This window comes from Rhinolophus sinicus, chromosome 14 (genome assembly GCF_057876585.1).
Source record: "Rhinolophus sinicus isolate RSI-liver-muscle chromosome 14, RSI-T2T, whole genome shotgun sequence".
Taxonomy (NCBI): Eukaryota; Metazoa; Chordata; class Mammalia; order Chiroptera; family Rhinolophidae; genus Rhinolophus; species Rhinolophus sinicus.
The window spans coordinates 95,342,168-95,358,745 of record NC_142514.1 but is presented as its reverse complement, the minus strand read 5'-3'; the positions used below and the strand labels follow the sequence as shown (position 1 = coordinate 95,358,745).

The window sequence follows — 16,578 nt, the reverse complement described above, 5'->3', positions numbered from 1 at the left end:
ATTTTTTCAGTACTAATGTTGCTCATGAATTTGGAAGTAGCCCATTTATTTTGCATCTATAACCAAATATTTTATTTACATTTATACCACAACTAAGTATAACCTACAAGGAACGAAAATGTATTCCCTTTTCACTAAAAAAAATCTCAGACTGAAAACTCTTAGGATTTTATAAACTCTAAAATGACTCACAATAAGGCCACTACTGTCCATATGTGATGGGCCTTCTATAGGAACCAATCCAATTGGAAGGAAAAAATACACTTGGCTAGAAACAAATAACTAGGTTTAAAATCCATTTCCTAAGGGAATGATTCTTTAGATGAGTTAATCTATCTTGATATTATTTAACACTACTCTAGTAGTTAATCAATCCAGTATTTCTAGTGCTATTAAACTTTTTGTTCACTGAATACCTATTATGTACCAATGAGATTTCCAATGCTGGAATAAATATTTATTCCAAAGAATAAGAGCAAATTCTTATTTATCTGCCAGACACTGTTATAAGCTCTTCACTTACATTAACTCACTTAATTCTGAAACCAACCTACGGAAGTGGACACAGAGAAGTGAAGTTATTTGCCTAAAGTCACAGTGCGTAAGTGATAAATACTGGGTGTTTCTAATGCGACACTAGTGTTCTGTAAGAAAATACATGAACACTACTGTCCAAGACATTGATATGGAAGCCTCAACCCTTCCCAGTCTGATTTAGAGATAGAGCAGGTAAGAAGTAGCTATGACACCACGAGTGTGCAGCCATCCCCCATGGTGAGAAATGGCAAGAATCCCAAACCTGTTCCCAGCACACAACTCTCGTCCAGCTGAGATGAATGAAAATGTGAATTGATGGGGAAATGTTTAAAAGCACAACACTGAGAAAACTTTTTCAGGACACGTATAAATAAAGCACATAACTGACATACTGCTGAAACGAAAGGAAGAAGAAAATACAGTGATAACTCATGCTTAAGAGACTGGTTCTTCCGCACTAAGGAAGTTGTTTTTCATGCATTATCATTTTTTGTTTTTGTTTTCCATACACTAAGTAAATTTTTTGGTTAGATAACTAACCATTCATGTAAACAAAGCTCTAGGGATCTCCTAGATTTAAAAGAGATAGTGGACAAGTAAGAATTAAACATATAATGGAAAAACCAAAAAACTCCCCAGAGAACAACTGTTTCTTTAAGTGCAGCATAAATGTATGTCCACAGTCCAACGAGACAGATGGACCCCTGAAGTAAGACGTTCTGCCAAGAAAGAGAGGTCTTGAACCTTAAAGGTGTGCCTTGGTGTTATACAAAAAAGCAAACACTGTTTAGCCCTTTTCCACATCTACTTTCTGTGCTAGCAAGTGCAAAAGAAGCAGGATATAGCCTGTACCTTCAGGAAGACCCCTACCTTTCCAGCTCTCTCAGGGCTGGGACGAGTTCTCTGTGGAGACAAAAAACCAGAGCTGCCTCCTCCATGTCACAAGTGGCGCCTCCCTGGCACCTCGAGGCATTTCAGGACATGAGCTCTCCATGGGGCACTCAAAGGGAGACTACAGAGTGATGAGTCTAAGTTCTACAGGCGATGCATGTAAGTCAGAGTCACTACTTTAGGTTCATAATTTCTATGCCACCAATTATGTTATGATTAACACACTAAGTAAATGTGTGATCTGTGAAAACATAAAGGCTGATCACAGAGGGCTAGACAACAAAATCTTTCAATTCTTTCCAACTAGGAAATTCCATAATTATATGAGCTTAGGATCCGTATGCAAGCTGCTAACATTTTATCCTTGTTTTATCACTTGTTTAAGAGTCCACTGCACAATAGTTTCATCCATAATTTGGCCTGGCACTATACTCACTTGAGAATCCGTGAAAATATTTTTGTTTTTCTTTATCTCATTTAAATCCCCACAATCACCTTTTGTGAAAATGCCCTTACTATTTTCTTTTTACAGTTGAGGAAACTGAGTCTCAGGAAATTAACTTCTTCAAGGTCATATAGCTGTTAGTGTAAGGGTTTTACAGCATTTTTAACTAATCTTAAAATATATGACAATAGTTATAGGTGCTGGGCTGCTAAGGTTTTAAAAAGTCACTTCAGAATCTAAAATTTTTAAGACTAGAAATTCACAATGAGTTAGCTACATATATAGTCAAATATGTATACATACCTCACTGAAAAGGCTTCCATTAACATATGAAATCCAGAGTTTCCAGAAGTTAGGCAGCTGACTTAAAACAAGCTTGGTCAATTTTTCAACAAATGCCACCTGGTGGGGAGTTTTGTATCTCCATGCTAAGGCAGGAATGGGTGAGAAGAAAAATACTATAAATACACTTTTGAATCAAGAATAGAAATCTGTTTCAATATATTGCTGCTCCTCCGCCTAGAAACATGTCCCACTCTGGCTGCAGACCTTTAATTTGCCAAAAGACCAGTATTTCCTTTTCCATATCACACTACCAACACCTGCCGGAAGACAATACACTCTCACCAGAGGCTCTGTTTTTCTCATAAGGGCATGGCAGGTAGGGGAGGGGCAGGCAGGTCAGGAGGTCACACAAGCAGGGAGGGCTTCACAGAGGCTCATGCTATGGCTTTTCAACCTTGTTGTCTTCAGGATGTTGTACTTCTCTTCAAAAAGTTATGCCTTAACACAGCAAAGTAAGGAAAGACAGGGCTCCCCCACATTCAGTAACTGAATTTGAGGCTAATATCAACTTGTTAGAAATGCCACTATACCCCCTATGTGGTGAAAATTTAAGAAGTCACATTACCACAAAGGAACATATTCAAGAACAATCATGTAATGAATAGCTCCTCCCATAATAAAGGAATTTAAGAAAAATAAAAATATTGGAGCCTCCTGGGTTCCACATAATTTAATGCAGTTTTTGCTGTAAGTGGGAAACAAGGTCTTACAGATTTCTTATGGGAAGAGTAAATCTGTGGGAAGAAAACAAAGGCAGTAATTCAGGGAACATTCATCGCTTTCAGTCTCTCCCATCTTCCTCACGGTCTCCTCGGCCCTCCATGCCCTGCCTCCTGGCCCTGCGGCTCTGCGGCAGAGCCCCCAGCAGGAGCAGGGCAGGAACCCCACTGCCAGTTTCCAGTTAGACCACGGAGTGTGTCTGGGGTCAGCTGCTAACTTCCATTCACAGACACATCAGGAGGAGATGTCCATTAATTCCTTCACCAACTTACCAGCTTCCTTTCAAAATACTCCCAGGCAAAAAGTTTTGTTAATACTATTGCTGTTATTCTAGTGCAGGAGGGTGGACTTTATTTTTAAATGTTTACTAATTCTCTAAATAGACAATATATGGTTAGAAAAGAGAACTGAAAAGGTATATGGTGCAAAGTCCACCTCCGACCCTCATCCCCCACTGCCTAGTTTGCAACTCCAGCCGTAAGAAACCACTATTATTAGTTTCTTGTGATTCTTCCTGAGAAGTCTTTTATACACACAGCAAACAAAATATGTATTCTGCCCCCACCCAAATGTTCTCACAAATGAAAGCATACTAAATACACTCTTTTGACACTTAGATTTTTCTTTTTTTGACAATGAATCCTGGAGTTCTTCCATATTCATACATAAATGCTTACTCTTTTTCTCCCCATAGTCACATAGTATTACATATTTTGGAAGTATCATGATTTAATAAGTGCCCTTCTAAGGGACAAGACTGTTCCCAGTCTTTTGCAGTTAAAATTCATGCCTGAACCAGTAACGTGGTCCTCATCGTTTAAGCGTATGTGCACACCAATGTCCTCGATTTGCGATGGGTCCCGTCCCAGTAAACCCACCGGGAGGTGAACATACTGTAAGTCGCAAATGCATTTACTACACCTACCCTGCCAAACACCATAACTTAGACTAGCCTGCCTGACACACGCCCGGAAGCCAATACCTGACAAGGTCGGCACGGGGCTCACTGGAGCACGGGCTGCTGACCTTGGTGACACCTGGATGGCTGGGGTTGCGGTCACTGCTGCTGCCCAGCAGCACAAGACATACCATATGGCATGAGCCCAGGGAAAAAATCAAAATTCAAAATTGTAAGGGACCAGCTGTGTACATACAAATTCTCAGAACAAGAACCGCTGGGTCCAAGAGTGCATGGAGTTGTGATTTTGATATGTATTATTACATTGACCTCTACAGGGATTATTTACACTCCCACAAGCAACACATGGAAGTTGTACCTTCCTTATAACCTCACCAATGAACAAACAGAACACATAAAACCCCAAACAATAAATACGGGGTGTTTTGCCAAACTAGTATCTCACTGTAGCACTGCGCCTTTTTAATTTTTATTATGAGTGAGGTTGAGTACCTATTCATATGCTTAAGAGCCATGCAGACTCCCTTCCTGTGGCCTGTAGAGCCTCTTTATTTATGGGGCACACTAGCCCTTTGTCTATGCCATGAGTTGTGGGGAAAAGTGTTAAATTCAGTTGTAGTATATGGTAAAGCCCGGTTCTTTATATAGGACATTCAGCCAATATATACCGAATGTCCATTATCTGCTAACTGTGGGGCTGCACTCCAAGTCCCCCTATACTGCAAGTAGACGCTTACATGGTTTCTTCCGCAAAATTAATGCTTCAAAAGATCTGAGCTTCTCCATGCAGCTATACTGACCATAATTTTGTATATCCCTATTTGAGGAACTCATGTGGTATCCTTTCCTCATCTATTCTTTGCAGGGCTTGTTTACTGGGGAGTTAAGAGTGGAAGCAACCTAAGCTGACTCAAGTCCCCACCGACTCTGAAGCTGGACAAGCTCTCTGTGCAGTCTGACCTGGCTTACTCCACACCCATGTACTCTAAGACACAGAAGACAGTCTCAACCATCAGTCTGTCGTCAGAGAATGCCTCCATCCCACAGAAAAATAGGGAACATTGCCTTCACCAATTGAAAAGAAAAATTCTTTTTGAAAACCACAAAATAAGGGAACAGAAAGTAAACTCAGCTTCTCTCTTGTTAAATCCATCACTTAGTATTCTAATTGAAATGATTTTATGATAGGAGAAGTATTTGGAGAACTGGAAGTAAAAACATAACAAACCAATTCTAAAGGACTTCCAAAAAGATTCCTTCAGCTGAATCTCTTTACAGCAAGTTAATCAGTAAATTATTTTGTCTGAGTTCACCAGCTAATAATTCAGCTACTGAACAGTACTGCGACGTGATCCCATACTGAGCTGGAGGTGCTGCAACTACTTAATGTATAGGCACTTGATCATCTAGGTTTTTGGAAAACAGATGGGTTACTCCAGCCTGCTGCCTAATGACAGAATAATTCTCAGTCTCGTGCTTCATTTGATCTTTTCATTATTAGCAGATTCTTTATACCTACGTATGTACGTATATACATATGTATGTATGTATGTATGTATGTATGTATGTATGTATGTATGTATGTAATGGGAATCCTTTCCCGCATTCCTTCTAAGTCTACTTCATTCAAGTAGACAGATCATTATAACTGAAAAATGATTTTGGATTTTCTTTTCTTACTGAATCAAACATGTCCTAGTTAATTTCCACATGCTATACACTGACAGGATAGCTTCAAGAGTTATTTTCTAAGACTGATGAAAAGAACTAAGGGGACATGACAGGAATGTCCAATTTTTTTCAATAGAAATTAAAAGTTTGTAGGCTCATAAATTTTGCTTTGACCACAAAGTCAAGAATGAGCTTCCTCAACTTTATTTATACCTATTTTTAACTGTAAGCAATGTTTTATAATATTCTAATTTCAAGTGATAATTTTAGGGAAAATAAACTTAAATTATTTTACTTCCACCTCTAGCCAGGCTGGAGTAATAAGAATTGGATTTAACCTCCAGTCATAAACAACCAGAGACTGGGGAAATATGTATATAAACACTGTTTCCAGACACTGAACAGGAGGAAAGGGAAATGTGGGGTCCACCACTGCCCTGGCTTTCTGCTGCAGACAACAGAGGCAAAGGGAGGAGGAACCCCAGTAAAGCTCACTGGCCTTTCTGAGTTGGAACGATGGATTTCAAGGAGGTGGAGGTGACTGGAAAACGCAGGGAAGAATGACAGAAAGGAGGAGCTACGTAGAAAATGAGCTCCAAAAATCTGCATGAGTCTCGGTTTTTACTGCGAGCCGGTGATGCATTTGTAGTATACGGTTGATGATCCCCAGACATCACACAGGCAGGAGGATGTTCTACTTCTCAACAGCCTGAGGGAATAATTCTCATCAAGTGCCGGAGCCATTCGGTAGAGACCCAAGAAATCATGCCTTGGTAGTAGGGCTGAAGTACCCCAGAAGGAAGGCAACTCTATACCTACTCTAGCGAACTTAACAACAGGCCTAGAATGGATCAAACTTGCTCGTAAATAACCGATAAAACGAAGTCTACTTACTACTCTTGAAAGCAAGACAACAAAACCCAGGCACTCAACACTGGATATTCAGTGTCTGGGAAACAATAAAAAACTATTAGCCATGCAAACCATAACCAGAAACCTGGGAAAAAATTAGTCAAGAGTAACAGATCCAGAAATGACAGAGATGACAGAATTAACCAATAAGGGCAATGTTCAAATATTTAAAGGAAAACACGAGAGAAAGGGAAGATAGTTAAAAGAACCAAATGGAACTTCTGGAGACAAAAAGTACAGTATCTGAAAATTTTAGGTTAGACACTGAAGGGAAAAGATCAGAAAAGTTGAAGGCACAGCAACTGACTATAACAAAGTACAGAGTAGAAAAACAGGGGCGAGACGAGCCTGAGTGATCTATGAGATAATCCACTAACCTAACATACACATAACTGGAGTCCTAGAAAAGGAAGCAGAACAGAAAATAGCCGAGAAAATTATGCCCCAAAATGTTTCAAAGTTGATGACAATTTCCAGAATTTGATAAAATAGATCCAAGAAGCTTGACAAATCCTAGGCAGGATAAATCTGAACTGTTTAAGGTGATATAGTCATTATAGTCAGCCTCAAGTATAAATTCTAATTTATTTAAGCTTGTTAGCGTGTCAACTGGTGGTAGTGGATTACATAAGAACACAGAAGGAGTGAGGTGGAGGGCTTTTCGACCTGATGTATTATCCTCAGATAAAGGAAGGACGGGTTTTTTTAAAAACCCTGGTGGGCTGCACTCCAGGATCAGGCCTGGGATTTCATGCTTAGAGGGCTACACTGTACCAAAGAATGTGGAAACCAACAGCTCTGTCCTTCCATTGTTTATACAAGTGTTTTGTGGCCAGGTGGAAAATGGGGCCAAGATGAAGGAATAACGCCAGTTATGGAAACCCTTCATTTAGTACAAATGAATCACCTAATCTAAAGGTGTTTTTATCACGGACATTCATTTGTATTTATTAATGAAACCTTAAAAAATTCCCTACTCCAATACTTGTAAAAATAACAGAAAATACTTCCATGTAAACTTTAGAGGTATTTGAATTTAATACAAAGTAAGGTATTTCTACTACTGTATTTGGAGCTCTTATTTTTATTACTGAGGTTATAAATAACCAGTGACTACCAGCATCTAGTTAGCACCAGAATGCATTATAACCAATATATTTTATACCTTATACAGGTAAATAAACAACAGGTAACCATCAACTTTAGAAAGTTAAGAAATGTAACATAGTTAAAATTTGAGATGCTTTATCTCATGAAAAAAGACTAGCAATTAATTTTTGACTAACAACGATTCCTCCTTTCCAAACCAAGTTTTAAAATTCATTGAAAAGTAGTTTTCCTCTGTACTTACTACAGAAATTACTTTTGTTGCAAATTTTATCTTAAAGATGTTCTCACAGGTTTTATTTTCTGTGGCATATTTAAAAAAATTAAACCATAAAAAATAAAACTAGACTTTAACTAAATATTTTGAGTAAGCACTGACCTGTGCCTGACTTATTAAAAAATCAAATGGCATTTATTTACTATACAATGTAAAACACACTTGAATTATTTAAATTTAATTACTGGGTAGTTTCCTAATAAGTAGAAGAGATGATGGTTGGTAATACTTAGCAGTAGTAACACAATTGTGGAATTTTTCAAGAGAAAACTGTTTGAAATTACATGAGTACAAATTTAAATGAGAAAGTGGAGGTGGAGAGTTATACTTACTATCATCTCGACCGGACTGAAAGCTGCTGCCCCTATTCAGTGATGCTGTCTGACTAAGATGAGCCAGCACTGAGGGATGTGCATCGCTGTCCAGATCCAGCATGGGACTGTGAAGGCCTGGAGGACCTGGAAGAGAGGTGACATTCCCATAGGTTCCACAGATTCGTACTTAGTTCTCCTAATGGACTGCTTCACTGAGTTATTTCTTGCTTAATTGTTCCATTCTTTTAAATAGAGCATCTATTAAGTCAAATCGAAAATATTTTCTCTACATAGCTTTTAAAAGTCAACCCCACCATGATGGATTTGGCTTAGGTAGTATAGAGATGTAACAAACTATGGAGTGAAACTTATGTATCATTTCAGAATGAGTGTTCAGCAAAATTGGGGAGGGAGGCGCTCTAGAAACATAAAAACCAGTATGAGAAATCACTTTTTGAATAACAATTTGACACTTAGAAAGGAAGTCATGGAGTTCTAACTCTTCTAATGGAGCAGAGTTACAGCATAAATCTGACTTCTCCCTTTAAATGTAACCCCATTTCTTTCTTCCTTTGGGATGTGGGATTGGTTTCCCTATTTCTATTCCCAATGCCAGACAACTAATTTGGATCCTTTTCACCTCACACTGTTAATATTCCAGAAGCCTAACATGTCACTGCTATCAAGAAATGCTCTCTATTGTACTGGATTAACATTACTGAAATAATGCTTTCTTGATTCTCTTCTTAGAAGTCTTCCAGAAAACCCTCAGAATTCCAACCCAAGAATAAGAATCAGGAAACATTTTTTCTAAAATGGATATCAAGAGCTATTAGGAATGGAATCCCATTTAGCTAAATGAGTGAGTTAGTAAGACATTCACTTTAAGTGGTAAAATTTGCCTCATCAGTTGGCAGAGGTAGGTGCCTATAAACCCCCACTCTGAGCTCCGGAGCTGAGCATCTTCACACACCTTCAAGACAAGCTGAATTCAGTAAACACTTCAGAATACTGTGCACTGAGCACCTAAATATCCTCCATGTGAAAATGCACCTCACATTTCCCTGCCTCATTTCCTGCCCTCCCTGTCTAAAAGGCCTTACTCATCCTTCTTTTCCACCCACTTACACTCTCATCTTTAAAAATTATAGCTACTTCGTGAAGTACCGCCTATCTCCCAAAAAGAATACTATCTTCTCAGGGATAAGGATTAAATATTATGTCTCTGTCCATAGTCAATGGACCTTCCGCAAATAACTCCTTCAATATATACTGACTGATATTATTCAATAAACTCTACTACTTATTTTATAAGTTAACAGAATTCTAAAAGCTTATAGATTTGTTTTCAGGTGCAAAAGATAAAACACATTTATAAAATAATAATTTTATGCTACTGGCAATGTTAGCTATTCAATAACACTGAACAGTATTTACTGAGTGCCTCCTACGTGCCAGGAGCTGTACAGGCCTTGGGAATAAGGTGATGAATAAAGGATAACTCCTCTCAAGGTGTTTATGTAAATTCTGGTGGTGGAGGCACAAAACAAAGCAATAAATAAACAAAATATAGTAAAAGCTAGGGAGAGCCTGCTTCATGGTTCCTCCTACCATGAGCTACTTAACATGACACAATATGAGAGCGCTCCTTCTATCCTCACCAATTCTACCAGACAGGCTTTATAGAAATAGAAATTAAATCATTCAAACAGATTTATTTTTATTGAAACAGAATTTAATTGGAGACATTGTGTTTCAAATCCTGTGTTAAATGCTTTATTTACATACATTTCTACTTTGGAAAACATTATATCTAAGATAAGACAACTTGTTTAATTCAATATTTTAAAAACAAAATAAACATGTGATGTAGTAAGAAAACACAAATAATGAAGAAATAATACTTTTTTATAATTGATTTTTTTCCCTACATTAAAGAAGAAGTCATCTGTGGAAGCTTTAATGATTTATGACATTTTCTTTAAAGTTTATGTAGTCGGTACTGCTATTAACTGCAAAATTCAGGAAATTAATATTAAAATATCAATTTTATTACACACCTTAAAAGTAAGTATAAAGGGCCTCGAACTTAGTGTCTCATTTAATATTTATATAAAAATGTGTAATTTATATAAAACGTATATAAAAAGGTGGAAAAAGAGAATGCTATAATTTAAAATGTTACATGTTATTCTTGAAGGTTTCAGGACTATAAATTTTTGTCTAAAAAGGAAAAGACTTCCTTGTTTTCTAAAAATACACTACATAGCATTCCTACAAAAAATACATTTACCGTCGTTTAAATAAATCCTCAGAAAAAAGGTTTTCCTTATAAATGGTGTGTTTATTTAAATGCTTTGAGATTAAGTCACTCATGCAGTTTAAGTAATCTTAAATTTTGAAACTGTTAAAAGATGGATTTATCTTTCCCTTCAATAAAAGTAACTGTATTAAGAACAGGCTTTTCTTCTGTGAGGAACCATAGCATCATTTTCCATAACAGGAAAAGAAAGTTTAACGTGACCTAATCTCTGAATTGGTAATGTCTAATCACCAGCGAGCATGCAGCAGCAGGAGGTCAAGCAGCACACACCCCAGGACCACCCAGCACCTAGAACGGATCTGCAAGAGGCATTTTCATGCAGTGACCAGAAGGTGGCAGTTCAGCACCGCACACAGATGCCAGAGCAGGCAAGCTAGACAGTGGCATCAGCTCAAAAGTGCTTCTCTCCCTACCATTTTGCTTCCTTTTAATGTCAAAAAAAAGGGGGGAGGGGGAGTTCTGATGATGAGTTAGTTATCTTACAGGGAATTAGGAAGATTATCCTTCATAGGGAAAATGAATGAAAACATTTTAAATCTGTTGTCAGAAATTTACTATTGTGTGTATTACATATACATATGTAATATATATACATATACATATATGTAATATATACACATACACACGAGGTCGGACAATTAAGTTCGTGAACTCATCCTAGACAAAGTGCTACATACCTCACTGCTGAATATCACTATCGTCACCTTCAAAGTACTCCCTTTGGGAAGCTATGCACTGATGCCAGCGCCTAGTCCACCCTTCAAAGCAATTTTGGAACTCTTTTTCTGGAATGGCCATCAGAGCTGTCGTCGGATTACCCTCTATGTCCTGAACATCATCAAAATGTCTTCCTTTCAATATTTCCTTTATCTTTGTGTAAAGAAAGAAGTCATCGGGGGCCAGATCAGGTGAGTAGGGAGGGTGCTCCAATACAGTTATTTGTTTACTGGCTAAAAACTCCCTCACAGACAGTGCCGTGTGAGCTGGTGCTTTGTCGTGATGCAAGAGCCATGAATTGTTGGTGAAAAGTTCAGGTCGTCTAACTTTTTCACTCAGTCTTTTCAGCACTTCCAAATAATAAATTTGGTTTACAGTCCAGTTGGTACAAATTCATAATGAATAATCCCCCTAATATCAAAAAAGGTTAACAACATCATTGCAACAAAGTCGTGAACTTAATTGTCCAACCTCATGTACAGATACACTGGGGTGCCAGAAAATGTCTACAAGTGGACACTTTGGTCAACACTGCTCAAGCAGTAGTTCGCCGTAATCAGACGTGTCTGGGCGCTGATGGACGCTGATGGTAACCACTTTAAGCCCTCTTGTAATTGCAGAAGTCAAATGTGACTTGTATTCATCTTTTGTTATCAGTATATATAATTGCAATTTTAATAGTTTTTTCCTTTCTTAAAATGTATACATTTTTTTGGTACCATGTACATATGTACACACACACACACAAGGCTTCTGAGACTCCTTTTAAGTTTATATTACATGATTTGGTATTTCTATCCCACAAAATTATTACAAATATGAAGCGGTTTTGATTAAAAAAGCATTATTAAAAAGAACCAAAAAATTAAAAAAACAATTTCAGCAAAAGGTTTTAAAATACCTTACATAAAATCAGTTTATTTTCTCTTGATTGTTTTACCTCACAATATGATAGTAGTATCTCTTGATGTGTTTAAGAGAAATATACACATTATACAAAACATATGGTTATAAACGAGATTATAAAGTTCTATAATATCATGCCCTGACTTACGTGCAGATTATATGCAACTGAAAAGTATATTACTTAGCATATTTTCCAGAAAACCTAAATTACTGCCCCTTCACATACAGCTGAGGAGAGTGTTCACTGTGTATACATATTTCAGTTTTTTCATTAGAATGTTAGCTTACAACGGGACATTCTGCAGGTGACAGAGACTGAAGTTTCTGTAAAACTGCATTCGACTTTGTCTTTTTCAAAATTAATACTGCATTAACATGAGTTATGAAAAGTTATTTGGTTTTTTGACAGTAAATTTTCTCTAGAAATGAACTATTTCTACGATTTTTTTCTAAATGGAAAAATTTTAAAGCCTTTTATCAAATAGTATCAGAGCCTTTCTGCCTTCACTTGTGTAATACTAACAAGTCATTCCCTACATTTGAAACTGGGGTAGGGTTTAATTCTATCCAACGTTCTCATGGCAACACAGGTGCTATGGAGTTCTGCAGCTACTTTAAGGAGTCATAGTTGGCCTATGCTTTATCACCTGTAAAACGCAGGCTTGAAGCTATGCAATTTTTAAAGTCTTTTTTAGCTGTAAAATTCTGATTCTAGTATATGAAATTTAAATCTGAATCTTCAAATCATCACCGGGAACAAAATGGAAAATATGCTTATTCTGCTCACTATTCCTAATTTCGGACACTGATTATTGGTGTTACGTAAATTTATAAAAAAGTCTGCCTCTCCAGTGAGCAAATGTGAAAATTAATCCTTAAAGGGAAAGCAAATGAAGAAAGTATTAAAGGCAACAAAAAAAGCAACAGTGAAAAGTTTATCAGAATTTCATACTGTTTTTTTACTATGGTCCTTACAGCTGGATATTTTAAAGACACTAAGCGGAGTAAGTAACAAATGCACTCAAAAAATAAGTGCTTAAAAGATCAAATTAACTTGCCTGTAATCTGTCAAAGTTATCTGAGGGGAACAAATACCGGGTAAAGATAACTCTGGAGACAAAATTGCAAATGGGAACACACCCAAGAGCATGAGAAACCACCACTTCAGTATTTGTAGGAAAAATGATACAAACAAAATTCTAGAACTGAAGATTTTTCCGGTGTAGCTATACCTTCTAAATTCCACAAACTAGAGTTTGAGTTACAATTCTACCAATATATCATAGAAAAGATACGTATCTTATCTACAGATGCTTGAAAGAAGCGTCTTGGAAGAAAACCTCTTTCAAAAACTTAAATTTTTTTAAAAAAGACTAAGCTTCTTAATTACCGACAATCAAGAGCCAATATTTTAATTCTCCAGTTAAATAAAGCTTTTATAACATGCTACCAGCATTCTCAAAGTAATTCTTTATCTAACTGTGCATATACAGGAATAATTTAAGAGATTATAAACAAAGTTAGGAAAATAATTTTTGGAATATTATGTAAACAACAGAAATTTGTTTTCAGAAGTTGTAGAAATTTTCTTCACAACATTAATAAAACAATCCTAGTCACTTCACTAAAAAAGAATAAAAGATGAAGTGTAGAAATAATGAAGTTTAAAATGGTTTCTTTTCTAAGAGAAAATATCTTTCACAATTTTAGCTATTAACAAGTGGAAATGTTTGCTCTTTTTTCCCCAACAACTGTGAGATTTCTACTAGATAAAAAGTCTTCAGTTTTATGCTAACCTATAGGTCTGGAAAGATCTTCTGAAAAGCTCAAAAAGTTAAGGGCTTACATTAAAACTATGATTCCTGCGAAAAAAAACGATAATGACTTTAAGAAGACTTGATAGAAAATGCTCACCATACCTAGTATTCCTGGGGTGGCCAGTTAGCTCAGTTGGTTAGAGCGTGGTGCTAATACCTAGTATTCCATAAGACTTCCAGGAAACCTCATCATGCATAAATTCAAATCCTTTTAATTCAAGATATGCACGTTTTCCCTATTTTAAATGCAAACAGTAGTCAATATTTGCTTAATAGACCCTACAAATCATAAAGCGCAGAAGCGACCTTTCTTCAAGGAAGCCTGCAAATGTGGAGCCAGGTGAGTAAGTTCACTGTATTTTCTCATCCTTCGAGCCTCTTGCAGCAAGTTTTCTCACAGCCTACTGCAGTGTGGGTAACCCCGATCCACAGCCCTGACTCTCAGAAGGGCAGCTGACTTCCGCAGTGCCCTTAAACACCTCTGAACACATTTTCCTGAGCACAGCGGGCCCTTGTCCCCTGCACAGCACGACCACCCACTGTTGCTTGTTGACCAAACACGTGGGGCCAGGAGCCTCCACAGACACAGGCAGGATGAGATTCTTTTCAAGCACAACACACAGAAGAATTTCACTGCCAAAGCTGGGGGGCAGGGGCAGCTGTAGCAAGGCAGAATTACAAATTCCTCACAAGTAAGACCTGTGTCAACATATAAAAATGTTCGTTTTGATCTTATGCTTCTCTATAATAAGTTCCCACAGAAGCATTTCCTCAATTTAAAGGGGATCATTTAATCTAAATTAAATGAAATGAGACATTTAAGATATCTCACTTCACTTTTTAGGGTGTCAGAATTGTCCTTAACAGGTTCCAGGCAACAATTCTGAAATGTATTTTAATATCATTCAAAACAATAGTTGAAAGAAGGAAAACTATTTAAAAAGTAAAATGACAGGTGTGAACTTTGAAGAAGCTAACACTGGCTATATAAGCAAGAACCATATACGTGTAATAAGCTGCGCAGGAGAATAACCAAAACAAAATTATTTATGTTTTTATTAAAGTACTATACTTTTCTTGCAATCATATATATATATACACACACACATATATATACACATATATATGTATGTATATATGTATATATATGTGTGTGTGTATATATATATGATTGCAATATATACACACACATATATATACACACGTATATATGTAAATAGAGAAAACATGCTTAGAATATACAAGTAACAATTCTAAAAACGACAGAACACAGAATTAAAATATTTGTAATGATGAATATTTTAAATTACCAGCTAAAGCTAGCATCCAATGTGTGCCTGACATTCATTGTCAACAATTTTTTCTCTTAAGGATAGGGGACATGGTTTAGACATGAAATGGCTCCCAGCTGCAAGAAGTCTTCTTCCAGATATACAGTAGGCCAAGACAGTAGAAAAGAACCAGCTGCTAGGATAACAAATTGAAAAAGTCCTTTTAACATAAACCTTGTTGGCCTGTCTGGTCTAACAAAGATAGATCATTCATTGTGAGGTGAATAGAATCTAGTATAAAATAGAAGAAACAAGTAAAGAGAACTTAATCCAACTCTTTCCTATGATATTCAACAGCTGTTATTTTACAGGATCTACAAATGAATGCCATGCTCTTCAAAAAGTAAATCAAATTCTCAACTCCTAGGTTACCGACTTAAAAAAAAAAAAAAAAGCTTAAATTACCAGTGTTAATTACATGTCTTAATTTTAATTTGGAAGTGAAATTCGTCTTTTCAAATAAAATTAAAAACCAAATCTATAATCACTATGTAAAAACCTGCTGATCTGCATTCAGGCAATTAAAACTGCTTATATAAACTTATACTATTTACAAACAGCAGTGACAATTTCTAACAGTGTGCATTAGAAATTTTAATGAAAAACAATTAACTGTAAATCTATTAATTCAGGGCACACTGAATATCACCTGGGAGTTTTGATCTTTCTGAAAAAAAGGGAAAAGAAAATCAGACCACCATTTTGCTGGAGAGATTTTTTTTCTTTGCAATCATAAACAGGTAACTTTTCTTCCACTTCTCTGTCCTGAATCTACTTTTATTCTATACAAGGTATGATCACAAAATATGGTGAATGTTTAAATTTAAAAAAAACTATTACAGTAAAAGGCACATTGCCATTAATCCCCCTCAAAATGTTCCCCCTCACTTCAAACACACATATCCCATCATTCTTGCCACTTTCTGGAGCAGTTCTGGAAGTCCTCTTTCGTGAGTGTCTTTAGTTGCACTGTCATGGCTGCCTCGATGTCCTGAATTGATTCAAAACATTTACCTTTCATGGTAATTTTGACTTTGGGGAAGAGCCAGAAGTCGCACGGTGACAGATCCAGTGAAAAAGGTGGATGAGGACACACCGTAATGTTTTTATTTAACAGAAACTGCTGTACCAGAAGCGATGTGTGACATGGAGCATTGTCATGATGGAGGATGAAGTAAAGACACTCACGAAAGAGGACTTCCAGAACTTCCAGAAAGTGGAGAGAACCATGGGATAAGTGTGTTTGAAGTAAGGGGGAATATTTTGAGGGGGATTAATGGCAATATGTCTTTTACTGTAATAATTTTTTTTTAATTTAAACATTCACCGTATTGTTTCATCACACC

General features: G+C 36.7%; 1 protein-coding gene across 5 annotated transcripts in view; it reads right to left on the bottom strand.

The window, feature by feature from the left end:
• EXOC2 (exocyst complex component 2) overlaps positions 1–16,578 on the bottom strand; it is a 247,335-nt gene that overhangs the window by 103,521 nt on the left and 127,236 nt on the right. For all 5 annotated transcript variants that reach the window (XM_019714889.2, XM_074335319.1, XM_088791404.1 and 2 more), the window contains 2 exons: positions 8,157–8,282; positions 2,177–2,301 (listed from right to left, as the gene is read on the bottom strand). In XM_019714889.2, the coding sequence (XP_019570448.2) occupies positions 2,177–2,301; positions 8,157–8,282 (251 nt within the window). The remainder of the gene's footprint in view (positions 1–2,176; positions 2,302–8,156; positions 8,283–16,578) is intronic.